General features: G+C 42.1%; 1 protein-coding gene across 1 annotated transcript; it reads left to right on the forward strand.

Annotated features, from left to right (window-relative positions):
* The first annotated feature begins 570 nt into the window (after positions 1-570).
* aff3 (ALF transcription elongation factor 3) lies at positions 571-18,752 on the forward strand. Its single transcript, XM_006788229.3, has 19 exons — positions 571-774; positions 2,636-2,680; positions 5,918-5,995; positions 7,084-7,117; positions 7,227-7,284; positions 9,665-9,716; positions 9,957-9,991; positions 10,139-10,328; positions 12,355-14,334; positions 14,480-14,598; positions 14,712-14,877; positions 14,962-15,065; positions 15,597-15,660; positions 17,092-17,228; positions 17,331-17,402; positions 17,506-17,599; positions 17,691-17,740; positions 17,852-18,057; positions 18,171-18,752. Exons 1-19 carry the CDS (start codon positions 703-705, stop codon positions 18,290-18,292), a joined length of 3,678 nt encoding a protein of 1,225 aa, XP_006788292.2. The 5' UTR covers positions 571-702; the 3' UTR covers positions 18,293-18,752.
* Positions 18,753-19,383: the final 631 nt, after the last annotated feature.

The raw sequence follows: 19,383 nt of genomic DNA on the forward strand, positions 1-19,383 counted from the left end.
AGTAGATTCACATTATGATGACTGTGTGATGCTAATCTGTCAATATGGACAAAAATCTCAACAAGGTTCTGTTTTGAGAGCCTTACTGAATCTATGCCATGAAGAATTAAGGCATTTCTGACCGTAAAAGAGGGCCCAACCTGATACTAGCATGGTGTGCCTGATAAAGTGTGTATGCAGAAACCAAGTTCTTACTCTTTAGCTGTTATCAACTTCCCGTATCATGTCATGCTATTATTTTGTGCTCGCTGCAATGCCCCAAGTAACTGAAACTCGGTGAAGCTTGCGGGTTAAATAAGGCTACTCATACCTACACCCTGTTAGTTAGACTGGATGTCCCAAAACGTTTTCTAATTCTACATCATCGAGTGTGTCGTCAGTGGTGCACTCAACAGCTGACGGCTATGATCTCCCATTTACGCATTTCAAACTTTTCGCACATCCACAGGTCCACTGAGTCGTGATCTCTCTGGTGTGAGCTACGCGTGTCATCCGTGACGTCGCCGGACCGCCTACCTCGCCCTCGGTCTGCCTCTCCGGTGAGACTCCGCTGCCGCTGCTGCTGCTGTACGGTGGACCTACGAGCCGGGACCGATGCCAGCGTGATGATGGTGGTGATGGTAGTGAGGGAAGGATCGGATCTGCTAACACCAGTCCTCACTGGTATGGACGCCGGAGGAGAGCACTGACTATCCAGGAACCATGCCTACTGTCCTCGCTGGCAAAGGGAAACTTTCCATTGTCTGCTTTCTGCTCCGATGCGCATATTCTCAGGTGAGAGGGCAAAGAGCAGGGAATAGGTCCTACTTAGAAAACAGAAGGAGTAGACAGCTTTATGTCACTGTGCTTATTTTATAAATGTCATGGATGTAAATGCTGTGCTTCGTCCTCGCGTTTAAAATGTCACAGATTTGTTCCTGAAGTAGTTCGAAAATATTATGTGAATAATAACAGGTTCATCTACATCAACTGTGTAGTTAATATTTATCACTGTGTATTTTCATTGCGGCAGAATCGTGCTTTTTGCACTCCTTTAAAAAAAAAAAAATATATATATATATAGCATCTGTAGAATTTCCATTTAAATCTCAGATAGAAAAGGCTAAAAACAACTTGAGCATAGCTTCAGTAATTGAAGATACTTTAAGAATGTAACAGGTGGTTTGCAGCCTTGTAGGCTTGCATGCTGTTTGCTGCAGGTATTGTGACGGGTTGTGGTTTGTTTGGTCCAGAGGGGGTTTACTCATCTGGGTATTGCACCAGAGCTGGAGCCTGTGATGTTAGTAGGCATGAACTTGTTAAACACATTGCACACGTAAAGTAGCACTGTGTGACTGTAAGTGTTAGCTGATGAAGCAGGGCAGACTTTTTCCTGTGCACCGACACAGGTACTAAAATACTATCCTTCTGTGTTTGTTTTTCATTTAGACCTAAGGCCTCATAACTGTCTTGTGGGTGTAGCAATGAGACAGCTCTTCACACACACACTATTTTCCTTCTGCAGGCTTACACTTCAGCCACTCAGACACCATAGTGAGTCATACATGCGAGCAGAGACACACACACACACACATGAATGCTTTTGCTGCTCTACACACACGCACTGAAATGAATTCTAAAGTGCAAAGGAAAGGTTAAATGTGTAATTGCCTAAAAGCAAATTGTGAAACAGAGTCAGATCATTGTTCTGCAGGTCGGGGTTGATTCGAAACATCTGAACTCAGTATTTCTGCTGATACTTGGTGCAGCACTGACATCTGTGGCAGACACGAAAAAACAAACGAAGAAAACCAAAACTCACAGTCAAGACGAAACCCACTCCCACGACACACACGGTTACACAGATGGGGAAGTGAAAGTAGCGTGAAGCATTTATTCTTCGTCTTAATGCTTGAGCTGCGTGGTTCTGGGTTTTTCATACAAGTGAGTGTGAATTTAAATTGTGAGCTCAAGTGTTTAAAAGGATAAATGTAAGTGTGTGAGAGTTAGACACGGTGGGGTTGCCTAATGTGGATGGAAACAGAAAGTTGCTTGCAAAAGAATCAGCATCCGGCTGATTATCTGCAGCTGTGATTTCTAAGATATGAGTCATCAAGAAGCTTAAGAGTCATCCCAACTCTCACAGTTACTGTGCATGTGAGAGACTCTCAGGTTTACAGTAAAGTGCTACGCTAAGGTATGAATGCAGCTGCAGCAAAAAGGCGGGAAGCAGAATGTAGAAGGTAATTTTTTTTTCTTTTTTCCTTTTTTTTAAGCCTGTTTGCATCCTTGTGATGGAGGCTGAAACGTAAAACCCGTGATCAACGCCCGGAGCGAGAAATGAACCAGCCCGTGTATTTACTGTGTGTGCGCTGAGTGCATGTGCATCGCCATGTTTGCTAATCAGCGCGCCTAAGTGTGCAGTATTTGAAATTTAAATGAATACACCCACGCCTCACTTAACTGAAACTAAGATGCTCAAATATGTTTTGTGTGCACAGTCAACAAGAGCTCTTTATTCATTGTCTAATTGGTAACTAAACCTGCATCTTCTGCTTTGAAGTGTTTAAAAAAAATTCCCTCTGAGTATCTGTCAGTCCTAACCCATAGTCACATTCTCCTCAATTACCAAACGTCTGTCCTTCTTTTTCCTCAGGGAAGAGGAAGCCAACACAAGAGCTGTGCCAAAGATATATTTGAGGTAAGAAATAACTCAAGTTTGATTTCAGTTGGTTTGTTTTTAAAGCATTAGCACTTATTACAGTGTTGACTTTAAACAACTGCCTTATTAAATTTGCCACCTCATATTCGAGATGTGTCTTGCACTTCTTACAGCTCTTTCATTTGATTGCATGTTTTTGCAGAGTCATTTCAGTCTGTCTTTAGACTCAGAAGGCTGATTACAATTACATTAATGCTTAAGAGGAGGAAATGCCAGCAGCAGCTCATTTGTGGGGTGCAGCCTGTGCATATATGCATTATCAGTTCATCTGCATTTGCTGAACACTTCTGTCATAAATGTCAGGGAACAGTGGAAGATATTCTCCAGCTTTTTTCCACAATCCACACTAACATTTAGATGTCATTTTGTCTTTGACTTTGGGATCTCAGGATACAGTAGCATTGATGATAATTATAGATATATTTTAATAGGACACATATGATAATAATCCAGTATCAGATGCTATCTGGTTGACACTAGTGTGTAGTAGATTGTGGTTATTATTGCACCTCGAGGTTGATACCAGAAGTTTGTGCTTATGTATCAGTTCATCTGGTTGCCTTATCACCACCCAGTAGCTGTAACTCTTCTCTTGTGCACCTTTTTTCTACAGTTACAATTGTTTTCCACACCTCTCACCTTAAACAATTAGGAAGTTATATGATAAATTAAACAGAAACTCCTCGTAGAGCAAAAACAATAAGCATTTTAATTACAAAAACATACACAGATTTTTCTTTTATTTAAAGTTACTAAATGTTTACTGTTGACTGATACTAGCTAATCATTCTGACCATAATTAACCAGATCTGAGTGTGTGCCGAGCGGCCCACTGGTCTAAGTTGCTACCCTGTGGACGGTCACTAGTGTAGACTGAAGAGCAGGGCAAAGAAGAAGAATAGAGTTACAAAGGACCTGTTGGGGAAAGGTGGGAGGAAGATAGCAACACATAATACTCCACCTGGGATACTGTTGTTTTTAATGGAGAAAAGGGAGTGAGGGCTGGTGCTGTGTCCTTGGTGACTAAAGGAGAAGAGATAATGAAGTGAAAGGATGAGCGGAGAGAGGAAATACACACCCTCCAAGGCTTAATGCTGAGGGTGGGAAGAGGGAGGAGGAGAAGAGGGAGAGAAAAAAAAGTCATTTAATGTACATATATATGTATATATATGTGTGTGTGTGTGTGTGTGTATACATTATTATCTTTTGTTTTTTCTTCTTTGGAAAGAGCCAGACTAGACTGTTTACCCCAGATTCCTGATTTTATGCCAAGCTAAGCTAACTGGATGTGGGTTTTATTAAACGCACAGATAATAAGAGTGCTGATAATTTACTTACCTGAACTCTTAAACAGAGTAAGTGCAGCAAATTAACCAAAATGTTAGCTGAATCCTTTAAGATCAGCTCCACCAACTCTCTGCCGTGCACACACAAAAACACACTCACGCAGATCTTCTGACATCAGATCTGATAAAGCATGACCTTTTCCAGAGCATGCTCACCGCTTCAGCAGCCAAGAAACCCTCTGCTTTTGTTCTTTACCCAACGATTGCTGCATGCAGGTATATATTACAGTCAGAGCTGCCATGCTTCCACGTTGGGACACATCTGAGGAATCACATGAGCTAAAATGGGGAATGAATGGTACAAAATCAAGACGTTTTGTTAGCATCTATAAGCTCTGGTTAGTCTGACTGCGGGCAATCTAATCAGAAGAGATTATGATCAGAGCTGGAGCAAAGGCGGTGTTCTGTGGATGCACTGCCTCCTGCGTGTGCCTTCTTTCCTCTCAAGTGCTGTGCAGAGAGAACAAATAAGAAATGGCGCACATTCTCGCAATAGTCCAGGTGTATAATAGTGTGTATTTACCACAGACTTTCACATTTCACCTCAGGGCGAGCTGCAACACACACACACACACGCAAACGCACACACACCATCACAGTTTAATCTGTAAGTAGTAACACAGTTAATCATTTGAAATATACTATAATGTGTCATGCATCTAATGTCTGCATGGAAACTATTATTAGAACAAACAACATAATGCACAGGTACTCATCAGACTGACAGGCCTGACATCTGTTATACTAACCAAGAAATATACAGATTTTATGAGACTGTGACATCCCCGTTAAAACTGCTTCATCAAGATTGATTTTTTAAAATGTAATGCATGTAATCTTTAAGTCTGAGAAGTTTATAAAATGTCCATCACAAGTTCCTTAAATATGAAGTTGTGTCTAAAACTAGTACAACTGTCTCAGTGTACAGGAAATCAAAAGCGAATGCTGATCTCTCTTTCTGTATAAATGAGTTATCAGGTGAACAGTTAGTAACCTGAATAGCACAAACCCCCCCCACACAGTCACTGTGGGAGCACGTTTAATCTGTGGTAATAGATGAAACACTGCATGCCACAAGAGTGAACCAAAGACCCTGCACTTTGTAAGTAAAGCAGTATTTCCTGTAGCAGTCCGTGATGGGTGGGTCGATGATTCTTTTAGTTACTTCCTTCTAAGATCTTTGAGGAAATATTTAAAACAGATCAATCCAGCAAAGCTACGTTTTCACTTTTATTGCATGTTCTACAATTGGTGATTGTACCGGCGCGCTCAGCACTGATGAGCACTCGTTGCGGTTCGCTTTCAGATGTCTTTCATGCTCTTCTCCCCAGGGCTTCCTTCCACAACAAATGTTGTGATGAGCTTTTTTGTGTGTTCTGACTCACGTATTGAATACCTTTGAAAATGCAGAATGAAAAATGCAACAGCTCTATGGTGCAGTCCTCCTGAAAACTGCAAAATCATGTCTGTTTCTAAGTTTATTAGATCACACTTTGAGCCCAAAATGTTCTGTTTTGTTCACATTCAAAGCTAGTGAGCTGCTGTTACATGCACCTGTTTTTGTACAACGACAGCTCTGGTGAGCCGGGGGTTTTAATTCACTGCACACTGATCACAGATGTTTCAAGCGTGCAATTCACATCTCTCAACTTACACTAGACAGGGAAGCTAACCCATATTCACAGCCAGACACGCTCCCCCTGGTGGGGAGGAACAGTGTTCATAATTAGAGTCAGCTGTTAAACATGGTGCTCGGCACTGTAGAGAAATGAAGAAAGTTCTGCTGATTTAGTATTCAGGAAGATTCATCCATCACAGTGGCATTTCACCATTGGCCTTTGACCCCCAACTCTGCATTTCTGCTAAACAGGACATGACCCAGTCCTGGAGGGACTTTGGGGACTCCTTGAGGCGTGACCCAGCACAACGAATCCTGTACAACTCTAAGGTATGTCTGTGACTTTGTGTTTATCTTTAATGTCTGAAGTTCAGCTTTATTACTTCATTTATCCATCATGTTTGGGGTTTTCTTTGTGAAGTAATGGTTTTCTGTATGATTATCAGTCTCTCACATCGCTGTGAAAGGATTTTGGTCAACTCTTCTTGACAACATTGGTTTAGTTCATCAAGGTTTAGGCATTCATTTATGTGTAGCTCTCTTAAGGTCCCACCACAGCATTTCGATCCGGTTGACGTTTGAACCTTGATTCTATTCTGTTGTAGATTTGCTGCTGTTCTTGGGATCTTTGTCCTGTTGCATGACCCAGTTTTACTCAGACTTCAGCTGTTGGACAGATGGCCTCCCATTTGACTCTAGAATAATGTGATATACAGAGTTTATAGTTGACTCAGTTACAGCAAGATGTCCATGTTGTGGGGCTGCAAAACAAGCCCAAATCATCACCCGTCCACCACCGTGCTGACAGTTGATATGAGATATTTGTGCTGATTTGCTGTTTGGTTTTCTCCAAACGTGGCGCTCTGTGTTATGTCCAAACATCCAAATACTTAGATCTCCTCTGTCCAAAGCACACTGTTACAGACGTCTTGTGGTTTTTTCCAGATGTAACATGTTGCCCGTGTTGTTTTTAGAGAGAAGAGGCTTTCTCCGATTCTACTTGTAGTGTCACGAACTTTAACATTTAAGATGTTAACTAAGGCCTGTAGATGTAGCTCTTTGGTTTGTTACTATTTTTCTAGAGGTTTGCACGATCTGACCTGGAGGTGAAGCTGTTGGGATGTAAATTCCTGGGAAGATCTGCAGGTTTTAAAATTTTGCTCAACTGCTCAGACTTTCACCTCCTGGTTCTCATCTGTGTTTGAGGTTGAAGGACTGAGATTACGCTCACTGTTTCTGAATCAGCGTGTCTGTGGTTGAGAAGGAAAAACAAATGTGTGAAAAAAAACCCAAACCTCAATCACTTCTGGTGATTTTCCTGCATATTATGAGTCAATATTTATCTATAGGGACGACACATTTTTAACTGTTAAAAGTGAGATTTACTTACAGTTGTTTTGTTGTCTGTCTTTCCAAAGGATACCAAACAGCCAACTACACAACAAAGGCAAAGTATGTTTTTGCCGATTTTTCTGTCAAATTTGAATATCTGACATTTGTCGTAATTTACAAGCAGCTCCCTGTTATTAGTGTTGTAATCTGGTTTCTTTCTCTCTGTCAGACCGAGGGGATGTTCCGCTGCGAATGGCCCGTCACCCTCATGTGGCCCCCCACAAATCGTAAGTGTGGCCTAAGGAAACACGATCCTCTGATGTTCCTCAAGCTTGAGCTGCTTCTGTAGCGCGCGCACACACACACACACACACACACACACACACACACAGAATGATGAAACACATCACAAATACTCGTGCGTGTCTCGACAACTTCTGTAAACTGTATTCATCAACCTCATCGTGTCAGTAGCTGCAAGGAAAAACATGAGTGATATCAAAAGAGGGGCGAGAGATGTAGACATCTCAGGTCAATCAGCAAACGGTGTTCCAGGCTACAAGTCGGGTTAAAGGTTACTGAACATTCCTGAAAGCTGTCAGTGGAGACCGATGTGCTGCTGTTTGTTAACTTTTTACATCCTCCTTTTAACGTGAAACACATGTTGAGTGGTGTAAGCCAACTATACAATTTCACAACCTTTGTTATGTAAGACAGAATTTTTTTGGGGGGGGGAATGACTTAATATGGAATGACTAAAATATTTATAGAAAGTTCTTGTTAAACATTTGAACATGTTTCTGCAATGTAAATAAAGCTTGTGCAGTTACATAATATAACCAATACATAACCAGTCATCTTTACTGAAGACAATATTGAGTAAAGGGTTTAGCAGTGATTGGTTAATCTGAGTTAGTTATCTTTGTATAGTTTAAGAGCCAAGGGTGCTTGATTTATTTGGTTTTGAAACTGAGTTTTATTTGTTTTGGGGAGAAAACTAACTGCATTGAAATTTAATTTTGAAATCAAAAGAAACTTCAAGTACTGTACAAAAGACTTAAACCACCACTCAACTCTTTATATTTCATTTCCAAGGAGCCAGACTTTCTTGTAATTTTGAAAGTCTTGCAATGTTTTTCTTTGGACTTTGGTTGATTTTTTTTATTTTTTTTATTTATTTTTTATTTATTCCTTGTACCTATATATTTTGGGGGTTTTCTTTTTTTTGGTTTTGTAAAAAACACTAGGCTAGTGGTCTCAAAGTCAGTCCTTTGTTATCTTGGCTGTGTGCTTAGGTTCGTTGTCTTGTTGGAAAATTAACCATTGCCCCAGGTCCAAAGGGCTCAGGAGCAGGTTATCATCAAGAATGTCTCTATACCCTGATTAGTGTCCAGATTCAGTCCTCCTTCTGAAAACATCCCCATAGCATGATGCTGCCACCACTTTAGGGATGATATTTTCAGGTGATGATGGCATTCACGCCAAAAAGTTCAATTTTTTGTTTTTGCTCAGACCAGAGAATTTTGCTTTTTATGGTGTCCTTTGGCAAACTCCAGTTGAGCTGTCATGTGATTTTACTGAGGAGTGTCTTCATCTGGCCACTCTACCTCACAGGGCTGGTTGGTGGAAGCTTCTCCTCTCTCCACAGAGCAATGCTGGAGCCCTGTCAAAGTGACCATCAGGTTCTTTGTTACATCTCTTATTAAGACCCTTCTACCCCAATCGCTCAGATTGCCAGGGTGGCTCGATCTTGAAGACTCCTGCTGGTTCCAAACTTCTTCCAGTTACGGATAATGGAGGCCTCTGTGCTCACTGGGACCTTTTAATGCTGCAGAAATTTTTCAGTATCATTCCCCAGGTCTGTTCCTTGATACAGTCCTACAGGTCTGCAGACAATTCTTAGACTTCTTGGCTTGGTTTATACTCTGAGAGGTACAGTCAGCGATGGCATCTTATATAGACTGCTGTGTGTCTTTCCAAATTATGTCCAGTCAGCTGAATTTACTCCAATACAAGTTGGAGAAACTGACAGATGATCAAGGGAAGCAGGATCCACCTGAGCTCAATTATGAGTGTCATGGCAACATGTACTTGTATACATGTTATACTTTTGTTTTGGGTTTTTTTAAAATAAATTTGCCAGAATTTTACACAAACGTTTTATTTTGTCAATATGGGGTCCTGAGTGTAGAATTTTTAGGTGAAAAATAATGAGGGGTGGCTGAAGACTTTCACGCTCTTTTTCACTGCACTGCAGTGAAGACATTAATAGATGGAGCTGTTCATGGAAATGCAAATGTCAGATATTAAACAGCGTTGAAGTGTTTACCTTATAATGTCAAATTGAGCCATTGGAGAACACTGCAGATAACCATCCAGATAAGTGAGTGGATTTAAACCATGTCCTGGTTGCACCCTCATGTAAAGTTTCCACTAATGAATATATGTCTGAAGATCTGTGGGCTGTGTTCAAACTTATCATTTCAATAAAGAAGAACACAAACGTTTGGAAGTGCTGAAAATTTGAAATGCATCATTCTGATAGACTGATTAAAAAAAATGTATCAGATCGAATCAAGTATGGGCTGTGAAAGGTGGTTGTACGACAGGAGAGATTAGGTTTCAGTTGGTTCTTGGCTTTGTGACTGTGTATTTGTTGGTTTACAGCATGCTCGCCGATGACTTGAAGCTGAGCAGTGATGATGAGGAAACTCCCACGGTAGGTAACATCCATCGTCCCATATTGTTGATCATTTCTTTGTCAGTAGTCTTGGCCTGAGGCGGACATGATTAGAAGATATTGAGAATCCTTGATGAGACAGAGAGACTATGCGGGAGAGTGTGTGAGGACAGAGAAAGCCAAAGGGAAAGAAAAAGTGCCTGGCTTCTCCTCTTGAATGACACTTTTTCTGTTAATGTGTATAATAACAAATTACTGTGTTTGTTTTGTGTCCCACAGGTGATTCATGAGTCAGCTTCCTGGGACAGACACAGGTACCTGCTTACAAAGCCTTCACTTCCTTTTCCTTTGTCTTCTGTACGCCTGTAAATATGAATTAAATATTGTGAATAACAACAGTATATATGCCTGCGTACCCACTCTGACCCGTCTCTGATGTTTGTGTGTGTGTTGACTGACAGCCTGTCAGCACAGCGAGCGCACACACATGGCAGGCGGGTGAGACATTCCAGCTCAGACTCCTCAGGCTCAGACTCCACCAATGAGTCAGGCAGCAGTAGCTTTCATTCCCGGAGCCCAAGCCGGAGTCCAGAAGTTCACCCTGATCCCGAGTCGCCTGCCAACATCCAGCCACTGTGCAACAACAAGGAGGTACCAAATGCTGAAGCCACAGCCTCCCCGTCTGCGTTCTCCGTCTTCTCTGCCCATGTCTCACTTGTTTCTCTCCTTCTCTGTTTATGAGCATGAGGGTGATTTCTCTGCAGGGAGTTGTGGGCTTTGAGGCAGTTGACAGCAGGTGTGGAGAGGGACAGAGCAATGAGGAATGCATGCAAGTGGGAGAGGAAGAGGACTTGGGGGTTGAGGGGCAGAGGTAGCTTGGAGAACTAGTGCGTAGGTGTCGTTTTAAAAGTGTGACTCTTAAAGAGAGAAGCTCGGGATGTGGAAGTCATCAAAACCTGAATTCAGGTTGACAGCTACAACTAGACCTTTTTCAAAAAATAGATATTACAGCAAAAATAATGTGGACTGCTTGTTTGTTATTATCTCAAATAAATACAGATAGGGTGTAGGCCAGGGTGTTGGAGGTGGGGGGCATTGTAGATGTGTGTTGTGTGGGAAATGAAGGGGAAACCAGCTTCTCTTCTATGAATGGAAGGCCCTGTATGACATAGCATAGACTGTATTACTGAACATGCACAACATTGGGCCCCTATATAGAGGAAAGGAGTGTGTTTGTGGGGAGGGAGGGGGGGGGGGGGGGTGTAAACCATGTGTTTTTCATTTACGTCAAGTATTTGAGTGTCTCCCAAGGAACAGATGGGGGGTTGGAGTTGTGGAAGCAGCAAATCCAGAGTTCCAGGTAGTGAGAAAAAAAAGGGAGGGACAGAAAAGAAGGAGGGGAGGCAGTCAAGAGGGCACAAGAGATGCAGTGTCTTCTCTGGAAAGGGAGCGAGGGATGAGGGTAGGAGGGCAGAGGGGTCACTGTTTGGCTTGAGGAGTGGAGGTTTAATTTAGCTCCTGGTCAGCGAAGACAGAAAAGAAGTGAGCACGTAAGAGAGAGAGACGTTTACGCTCCAGCCGTGAGTAAACTCTTTGTTGTTGTTGTTTTACGTGAGTAAAAAACTTCTACTTTCCTTCTGATTCTTATGGTTAGCAAGCCAGTGTTTGAGCAAACATTAAGTGAGTCATTTGGTATAAGTGGATGAAGGGTTGAGCTACTGTAACCTCAGTCCGGGTCCACTGAGCATGCTTTGGAAAGTATGCTGTTGAAAGGTTCTAATGTTGGAATTTATTTATGAGTCATAATCCAGATTTGTCATTTGGACTTTAAATAGTTTCACAACAGGTGAGCCGGTGAGGTATTTTCTCATGTGCTGTGAATGTATTACAGTTTTACATGTTTCTATTAGAATGTGCAGATAGTGTGATATATACACATTTGGCTGAGGCTTGTATCATTCCTTACGATGGTTGAATGTAAGATTAAGTGATCCAGAATCGTCTGTTCTCCCTGGATTATCACAAAATTAGCCCATAATGATGTAAAATAGGTCAGGAGGTTAAATTACTCTCCTACTTATAGTAGTAGTGTAATATCTTGTTTTTTATTTTAGTAGTATTTCATGATTTAAGGTTTGACCTTTCAAATGCACGTGTAGCCTGCAAAAAAATTTACTGCATAATTAAGTCCTAACCTCTTGCTTTATTAGAAGCCCCTGCAATCTGGCAAGTCTCCACTGCTTTAGCATCGAGCTGTTTCTTTCCTCAAACTACTGAAATCATTCCACACTCTGTTCTATAAAATAATTTTTTTTATGATTGAATTGTTCACTCACTTTTTATATCCTTTTGTGTCTGCTTTCTAGAATAGGTTGATGACAACTTTTAAGGACCTCTTTAGCCAGCATTGCCTTTTTATGATGGAAGTAGTTGAAAAAAGTACATAAAATAGAATTAGCTGATTTTCAGCCAGTGGCAGTGATAAAATGTTGTGTGCATATGGCTATGTCAGTAATAATAATTCAGATCTACAGTGGATATAGCTGCATAATAGCATTTTTATTATGTTGTTCCAGCCTACTTCTTGTATGTTGTAATCCCCACAATCCCCGACTGTCATCAATATTTTATGATTAATTTGTCTTTTTATCTCTCTTTGTTTCTGTGTTTTCTTAAGCCTGATCACCCCCCTGCTGCCCAGTGGCAGTTAGATAAATGGCTGAAGAAGTCGCGGAAAAAATGTGCCAGCACTGAGAAAAATCCCTCCCAGACTATTCCAGGGTGCCTGCACTCTCCCCACACCCACCGAGCCACCCCATCCCCAGCAAGGTCATTTGACAGCAATCAGGAATACAGCCCTAGCCAAAGCCCTATTCCCAGCCCACAGTTCAGTTACAGCAACAACAACAGCCCCCTTCCAAGCCCTGGTTACAGCTACTGTCCAAGTCCGAGCCCATTTACCAGCACCTGTCAAAGTCCCAGCCCTAGTCCAAGGCACAGCCCAATTCCAAGTCCAGTTCTAAGTATTTGCCCCAGTCCATGTGGGACACTAAGAGACAGCCGTAGTCCTAGCCCTATAGCTAGAGATCCTCCAAGAAGCCCGAGTCCCAGTATACCTGCTCCTTCCAGGGTTTGTCACTACCCTGAGTTTCAGAGTCAGAACCAACCTCAACCCAGTCAATCAACCAATTCCCACAGGATAAGAATTAGGCCATGGATCACCCCGGTGTCTGACACTAATACAAATATCAAGTCCACGAGTAATACTCATCTTCAGCCATCTCACAAACATAGGCCCAAGACTCGACCACCACAGGACCAAGGCCAAAGTCAGACTAAATCAAAGGCTTCTGTCATTTTAACCTCTAGTCAGAATCAAAGCCACAAATCTAGACCCAAGCCTAACTTTTATCCAAACTCTAGACAGCTGGCTGATGCGTCCCAAACTAGAAACACATCACAGTTTGAGCAAATCCAGGGAAACAGGTCCAGTCACAAGCCCCGACCTCCATTTCAACCAAATTCTCAACATAGCCCCACAAGAGCAAAGCATTTAGTCCCTACTGCCCGTGAAATCAATCCTATTCATAATTCTCAATCTACCTCCAGAGCTGCTAGTAATTCTGGTTGTGGGCCAAACTCTCAGTCCATCCCTGGCCTCAAAAAACACAGGTCCAAGTCTTGGGAGGCCACTGCCCCCACCACTGTGAATGTTAATCACGCGAAAACAACACCGAAAAAACCTCAAACTAAGAAACAGGAGGTGGAACGCAGAAGACATCATCTGACCACAGGAGAGGGGAGAAAACACGAGAGAAAGGAAGATAGACAAAAGGAAAAACAGCAAGGGAAACGGGAGCAAAAGGAAGACAGGAGGCTGGCGGAGGAGCAGCTATTGAGACGGTCCTGGATCCAGAGTTCGGCTGAAGAAGACGAGGGGGAAGAGGAGGAAGGAGTGACGGAACAGGACAGGAGGAGAGAGGAGACGGCAAGAGAGGAAAGTCGGAGGAAGAGGGAGGAGCAACAACAGCGACATAAATGGGAGGCCAAACATAAAGTCCCTACCAACCACTCACATCAGCAAGGGGGGACAAAAAAGCAGGGAAGAAGTGAGGAAGAGAGACAGTTCCAGCCAGACCCGTCGCCTCCTTCATCATCACGGTCCCCAACTCCTCAGAGAACATCCTCCTCATCCTCTTCTTCGTCCTCATCGAGTTCAGATTCTGAATCTGAATTTCAAGCTCCGATTACCAAAGTCCCAGCAGACTCCACCTCTCAGAGGAAACTCGACAAGCCAGGGCAACAGGGCCCAGGAAGGCCTGACGCCAGCAGGCCTAAGGTGGTGCAGCACAGACGACCCAGCTCAGGTACCCCGAGTGAGGACCACCAAAGTGCGGGGAAGCAAAAACTCTACACCCTCGTCCCCTTTGGGCGAGGGAGCAAGGCTGCATCCCACTCCCAGCGAGGGCTCCGAAATCTGGTGGTGCACATAGACCTCTGTCTTCTCAAGAGGGTCCCAGACACTGCTACTCAATCCACTCCTAAAAAAACCTCCTGTTCCTCCTCATCTTTATCAGCCAAGGACAAACAAAGTGAGGCTATGAAACACCTGCACGTCCCTGAGACACAGACTAAAGACAGCACAAGAAAGCGCAAGGTACACAGTGTTTCCTTTCATTCTTTGCTAAATGTGACGTGCATGTCCACAGAAATTGAATAAATCATTGTGTTCTGTAGGGAAAATGTCATTTGAATACTTTTGTATGGTCTCATGATGTACATGTGTGTTTGTGTGTGACCAGCTGGAGAATGGTGTGTCACACAGAGAAAACAAGAGGAGTTATGCAGACAAAACCTCAGGCAACACAGAGTCGTCATCTTTCACAGCTGAGACCGTAACGACTGATACCGTGGACAGTGGGTAAGAAAAACTACGACGACACACTTCAATTTGCACATACAGCCACGTGGCATGCACACCCAGTTGCACCGATGCAATTTAATCCCATATTATGTGGCATTTGTATCAATCAGGTGTGTGGAGGACGATTTGGACAGTAAGAGGCCGCTGTCTCCGCTGTCTCCCTTGTCTCCCCGGCCCCAGAGCCCCGAGATCCCCAAGTCTAACTCCAAAACAAAAGCTGCAGAACAGCATCACACCCACAAGAACAAAGACAAGAACAGAGATTCTGCGATAAAGGTAGCATAAACAGCTACTCTAAATAATGCCAACTCCACTTATTCCAACCATTTTTGCTCATCCCGTCTCCTTTCGTGCACTCAGCCCAAGATGGAAGTGGAGTGTGTGAAAGTGTCGAAGCAGCCCCAGCCGCCACCTCAGTCCTGGAGCACTGCAGCACAAAGGGGGACTGTGCCAAACCACGAAACGTGAGCAATCCCGCGTAGTCCACACAGTCCATTCCTGCACAGCCCACACTGCCTTTCTCTTATAAAAACACAGAATGACAGTCTATGTAATCTTAGTGATGATATGTAAACAGGATTATATAATAAGATTCCACAAAAATCACTATAATTAACCCAGACTGCATTTCAGACAATGTGTAATTAGATCATAATGAAGTTGTCAAGGGTCACGTGATTACATTTTGTTCATGTCTTTTAAAATTTTGAACTATACTTTAAAATTAGGAAACCTTTGCGATAAACACAAAACCCCATGTTTCACAGTAGATAAGGTCATTTGATTTATCCAAGTGTAAGTGCTGAATATTCAAAATACATTTAATTTGCTTTGCTAATACACTTTTTAATTGAAAAACATCACCAACATTCAGTACTTTCATTTTGAGACCATTACATTTTCCCTTATATCACCCAGTATGCTCTGCATGATCTCATAAAATACTCTTTACAGTCTGTAATCAACGTTATTGTGTGTTTGTCTCTTTTTTCTAGTCCTCAGCATGCTGAGTACTACTTACATGAAGCCAAAAGGATGAAGCACCGTGCTGATGCCATGGTGAGTCTTTGATCTTTGCTTGAATATAAATTGTTAATATTGAAATTATAGTTATTGCAGATAACGTGGAAGAAGTTTGGAGCTTTATTTATTTATTTTTTAAAATCTGTGTTCATTAAGCATGCAGTTCTTTGTCTCTGTGTAGCTTTGCATGATTCACAGTTCAAAATAATGCTTTATGCATTTCTGGACTGTGACGTAGCTCCTCGCTTACAGTGTCTCCGAAATCACAGACTGCATTTAAAAGATGGGCATAGCTACTGTGACATCACCCATCTGGATTATGAACATGGAAGACCCTTGTTAACAAAGTGACCATACTTGGATGAGAGTAGGGAATGCTAATTTATCAGCTAATGTTAACAGGCTTGGTTTGGATGCAGCACCCATAAACTTTGTGGGTGCACTGCAAAATCAATGTAACATATAAATAAAATACACAATACAAAATTTCACTCAGTGAAACAGCGCAAAACTATTCGACAGTGTGTAGCTCACATTATTATTTGTTATTTGTCGGATAATAGAAGTAAAAATTAAAAAACAACTACTCTTAATGCAGGTGTTCACAATGACTGCGTGATGGATTCATTTGATTTTTCAAACTGAGTTTGAGTTTTCAGATTTTTCCGACCAATCAGACCACTGCATTCGGCAATAAACGTGCACCAGTACTGAATATACAAATAGTGAAATAATACAATTTTACCTCAGACACACAGCTGGATGCTGCTCTGGGTCAGTCGGCTCTCTAAAATGATTTCTCTCCTTCCTAAGATGTGTTCCCAACTCTGCCAACATGAGCTCAAACTGCCCCACTGACATTCTGAAATATGCACGACAGCGGCCGCGATACAGCTTCACCTCCTGAAATTCTCCATGCTGCTGCCTTTTCCTGGGAATCGAATGAACACAGACTCTCAGTTTCTTCTTTTTCTCATTTAGAAACCTCAGGAGCAGCTGATCATCCCAAACAAATTAGAGACCAAAACTTTTTTTGTGCCAGGCTTTAAGTGCTATAGTGTAAATATGCCTATCAAGTTAAACATTTTAACATTGGGGTCTTTGTGGATTGACTTTTTTTTTTAAGTGGCCAATCCAGGAATTGCAAGAACCATCTGAAATGTAACATTTACAGCACTTTGAAGCATACCTTTACAATAAAGATTACACTGACACCATCTTCTGGTACAAATTGGTTTATATCAGGGCGATTGGGGTGCCAGCCATACTTACAGCCAATTTAGAATCACTAAATAACCTAACATTTTGGCTTCTTTTGCCTCTCCAACTGTGGGAGGAAGCAAGCTACTGGACTCAAACCCAGAACCTTTTTGCTGTGACAGTGCTAAACATGTACCACTGGTCTGCCCAAAAAAAAAAAGTAACAAATAAAATAATATTTTGCCTCTTTTGATTATTTCTTTCCAGGTCGACAAGCTAGGGAAGGCTGTGAACTATGTTGATGCTGCTCTCTCGTTCATGGAATGTGGGAAGGCAATGGAAGAAGGGCCGCTCGAAGCAAAGTCTCCTTATACCATGTATTCGGAAACAGTGGAGCTCATTAGGTGAATGACATTTCAATGCTAAAGTGGTCACAAGTCATTTGGATTTGGATATGTGCATAAACACAAATTGCGGCTCTGGTGTTAAAAACCTTGTTTCTTAAGGTACGCAATGAAGCTGAAGAGTCATTCTGGCCCCGGGGCAAGACAGGAAGACAAACAGCTGGCGGTTCTGTGGTACGTATGTTGTCATCTCATCTGTTTAAGCCACATCTATCATCATACTGAAGGACATGCATTTTGAGGATGATTTTGCGCCATGTCCGACTCTTACCCACAGTTTCCGATGCCTGGCCCTCCTTTACTGGCAGATGTTTCGCTTGAAGAAGGATCACGCGCTGAAATACTCCAAAGTGCTGCTGGATTACTTTAAGGTACATCTAAAAACAAGTCATTTACTTGAAAACAAGTCAACTTTTATGTGTGGATGACACGTCAATAAGCCTTGTTTGCATGTTGTTACAGAGCTCTCCTAAAGTGCCTACTACCCCACCCGGTTGGAGTGACTCTGGGAAGTAGGTGGATGATTACTTTGAATGATCTGCTTTTTCTTTAGCCCATTTAGTCCACTGAAACCACCGCTGATTGCCCATCACTCTGTTGTGTATGTGTGTTTTCACTCTTAGGGGTACAGGAGGACCCCCCTCTTCACTCTCGCCTAATACCAAACACCTCGCACGGGTTTCCCATGAGGGCAGCAGCTCTGCCTCCCTCATAAGCATTCCCCACCGTATCCACCAGATGGCAGCAACTCACCTGAACATTACCAACAGTGTGCTGTACAGCTATGAGTACTGGGAGGTGGCAGACAACCTTGCAAAGGAGAATAAAGGTAGTGGTGATTTAAACGGGAAATAAAAAGGGGAGAGATTACCATGAAAATATGTCAAATGCAATGGTTTTCAGATGTTTTAAGACCAATATCTTTTTTTACTTCCTCATCAGAGTTCTTCAACTACTTGAATACTTTGTCTGGGCCATTGACTCTTCACAGTAGCATCGCTCACACTGTCCAGTACACCAGGCAGGCCCTTCAGTGGATACGCATTAGTGCCAAACTCAACTAACTTAGAAAGGATTCACTATAACCTGCCCACTGGATCTCATTGACGGTAGAGAAGGTAAAACTCTGGAGAGCACTGAGATGGATGAACTCCCACAGAGCCTAATAACCCATACAGTATGTTTTGGTGCATACGCTTCCTTACTGTGTGCACATTAAATGAGCCTCTTAACCATTTGCCAAATGTCCCTCGGACCTTGGAGGATTCACATGTATGTTCAAATTCACCCGGAAAGCCTTTTTCATACTTTGGAAGTAATCGTTAATCTAGCCGACTTTCTCTCAAGGGGCCAAAGCAGAAGAATATCCTTAAAAAAAAAAGACCTACAACTAGAGAACTTGTTTGCATCTTTTGCTAATGAGGGTTGTAATGATGTACTTTTTTCATTGTTTTTACTGTGCAATATTTGATGGATGGTTTGTTTTTAGAAAAAAAAGAGGATGACTTGCAAGAGAATAAAATGTTTGTCCCTTTTTATTTTTGAGTGTGGAGTTACATAAAGAAACTTTGTACTGAAGAGGTCCCTCTGTCGGTTTACAAATTGGGTCTGGTTAAGGGTTACATGGAAATACATACAGGATGATACTCTTTTCCCTCAATGAGGAATATTTCTTCTAATAATCAGCATGTCAAACCCATCAGAAACCACTGGATGATGGCTGTATATAGTGCTTTTCTACTCTGAGCACTCAAAATGCATTTTACTAGAAGCCTCATTCTCACAGTCACACACAAATTCTTACAAGTGCTTTTTTCTACACCTAAGCACGCCCTGTCTAACATTTACACACTCCAGTGGATGCACTAGATTTAAATATCATCCCCAAAAATACTTCAACATGCAGACTGGAGTAGCTGGGAATTGAACTACTGACCTTCTGATTAATAGACAGCCTGCTCTACCCCAATGTTGAGATTACTTGAGAGAAAAAATGTAGGTGGCTAATCAGAGGCAACATGTGTTGCATGTGTTTCAGTGTACTTAATGAACCTTTAAATAAGTGCAGGTGTACGTTTATAGAAAGCTACTTTGCATATTTTTGACCTTACTTGTGAATAAGGACTGCTCAGATGAACACACTTTCTTATGAATG

The sequence above is a fragment of the Neolamprologus brichardi genome, chromosome 16 (assembly GCF_056152115.1).
Source record: "Neolamprologus brichardi isolate AB-2024 chromosome 16, ASM5615211v1, whole genome shotgun sequence".
Classification (NCBI taxonomy): Eukaryota; Metazoa; Chordata; class Actinopteri; order Cichliformes; family Cichlidae; genus Neolamprologus; species Neolamprologus brichardi.

What these genes read in the sequence shown, in the direction of transcription:
- aff3 (XM_006788229.3), top strand. Translation starts at nt 703, where the DNA reads ATGCCTACTGTCCTCGCTGGCAAAGGGAAACTTTCCATTGTCTGCTTT. An exon ending in TCCGATGCGCATATTCTCAG is followed by an intron (nt 775 to 2,635) that starts GTGAGAGGGCAA and finishes CTTTTTCCTCAG; the next exon opens with GGAAGAGGAAGCCAACACAA. An exon ending in ATGATGAGGAAACTCCCACG is followed by an intron (nt 9,717 to 9,956) that starts GTAGGTAACATC and finishes TGTGTCCCACAG; the next exon opens with GTGATTCATGAGTCAGCTTC.